Source organism: Atta cephalotes (genome assembly GCF_000143395.1).
Source record: "Atta cephalotes unplaced genomic scaffold scaffold00003, whole genome shotgun sequence".
Classification (NCBI taxonomy): Eukaryota; Metazoa; Arthropoda; class Insecta; order Hymenoptera; family Formicidae; genus Atta; species Atta cephalotes.
In genome coordinates, this window is record NW_012130067.1 from 8,296,631 (window position 1) to 8,299,133 (window position 2,503).

General features: G+C 25.7%; 1 protein-coding gene across 1 annotated transcript in view; it reads right to left on the reverse strand.

The window, feature by feature from the left end:
* Positions 1-1,999, reverse strand: part of LOC105625802 — a gene marked incomplete at its 5' end in the record, with an annotated part of 33,260 nt that extends 31,261 nt beyond the window's left edge. Inside the window, 3 exon segments of the mRNA XM_012207116.1 lie at positions 1,709-1,852; positions 1,919-1,984; positions 1,987-1,999. Coding sequence (XP_012062506.1) covers positions 1,709-1,852; positions 1,919-1,984; positions 1,987-1,999 — 223 coding nt within the window.
* Positions 2,000-2,503: the final 504 nt, after the last annotated feature.

Sequence of the window (2,503 nt, forward strand, 5' to 3'; positions counted from 1 at the left end):
TATTATATATGTTATATATATATATATATATATATATATATATATAATACATATATATATATATTTATATATATATATTTATGCATGACAAATTTTTTTACCGAGTAGATAATTTAATTTAACTATAATTAATTTTATCTAGAATTCTTATACTTTCAAAGGATGATATTTGTCAAAATTATATTTTTATATATTTATATTAAATTTATATTTATCATTTAATAATACAGATATATTATAAAATATGAATAAATCTGAACAAATGATAGCAACAACAAAATTTAAATTTAATTAAATGTTTTTATGCTACTTTTTAGATTCTATGTTAATTTGAAAATATTATTATTTGTTCTTACCTTTTTTTAAAAGAAAATAATAAAAGCTGCCAATAAGTGGCAATGTGATCCTGGTAATGTATTCAGTTTTTTAATAAAAAATATTTTTTGGTAATAATTCCAAAAAAAATAACTTATAATAACAATTGTCAAATAAATCGAAACACTATTTCCAAACATTATATTAAGCAACATTATATTAATGCAAAATATAACTTGATATCAATTTTTATATATCGTATTCAATTCTGTGCCAAATAAGGACTAACTTCGCTAACTTGGCAATGCTTTTATTATATATCCCCACTTAAGTTAAACCAGTAAATAGATAATACAACAAGATATACATTACATGTAACATCCATATTAGTTGAAATTTCCCATTCATTGGACATTGTAATTATATAAATATATAACATAAATTTATGTAAACATAACACGTAACTAAAATGTTGTAGAAGAAAAAGTGATAATAAGATAATAATATAGGTAGACGAGTTCTCTAAGTCGCGAGGGGAAGAAAAGGGGAAAGCGCGGGCTGTTTACATAACATAGGACTCCGATCGATGGATTACATAAAAATAATATACGATGACGTTTCGTTATGCTTTTCGTATTTTTTCATCAGCGCCGCCGCTACCACCCCGTATCCAAAATGCGTCAGTAACAAAAACATACACTTACCGCATATACTTACCATCTCTCTTCCTCTTATGTTTCATTTTCCTACTGCGTTATCGCTCCCATTGTATCTTCTGGCACGCAAAAATATTTTATCACACGTTTTTTTATTTAATGATTTAAACAGAGAGAATGCTTACGATTGTCACCGTAGCAGTACCGTTGAACATGAAGATGCTGGCGGCGCGCGTAATATGATAGCGCTGCGATAATAAGAAAGGAATGAATAATGTCATACATCCAGATATACAGTTTAAATATACGCGTTTACTTTTATATATATACTTTTATATATAACGTATTTTACAATATATAGTTCTTATTATATAGTTTTTACAATTTTATAAGCAGGAACTTAATTTAATTTAATTTAATTTAATTTAATTTAATTAATTTCAAATCAAATTTTAAGCATCTGCTTCCGATTAGCAATAAAATGTACATTTACTTTTCACATTCTTTACAATATTATCTAAAGCATAAACTATTAACACATTCTATATTTGATTTTTTATTATAAATTTTGCACAAAAAATCTAGTATCACATTTATCAGTGATACAATTTTCATCTAAAAGTATTACAAAATATTAAAATTTTTCATTAACGATATGCATATACTGGCACAGTTCAGAGTATATGTTCGACGCAAACATGCATTTGAACATGAAGAATATAGCTTCATATACAAACATGTTTCGCGCAATGTTAATTTGACATTTACATCAAGTATTTTTACGATTTCTATCACAAGATCTTGGATTGATAAAGCTGAAAGTGCGATTGATTGCACGAACCGCTCAATATCCGCGTGTCTTTCGATGAAAGTGTCACATTGCACGAGGCAAGATTATGTCCTTGATTGTCGCTAATTACAATTTTTACAAAAGACATAGATCTCACTATGATTCCGACATCCAGATATTTGTAAGCTATAGAAGTCAGTGTAAATCTTCTTCCCAATATACGTGTATGACGGGGTTTATATTACAAGAAGGGTTTACATTACTTTCTTCTGCTCTGCAGAAGAAAGTAATATATATAATAGAGAAAAAAGGAAAACAGATAAACAAACTGTAGAGAAAAAGTATAAAAAAGAATTTATAAAATAAAAACTTATTGTTTATAAAACGTTTCATCTTGAACAGGATAATAATGTAAAATCTCATGCTTGGAAAGCGTTGCAGTAGCAGTCCGTCTGATACACGACTGATACACTAATATTGCCTGAGCTCTTTCTAAGTTTCGTCCTTTTCATCACATTTCTTCAGGAATGCATGGAATTGTTCAACCAGCACAAGCGAGAGAACAAAATACACACATATATACATATATATATATACATATAATAAAAAATAAAATAAAAAATAAAAAAATAAAATACAAATATATATATATATATATATATATATATATATATATATATATATTATTATTTATTTATTATAATTAATTAATTAATTAATTAATTATTATTATTATTATATA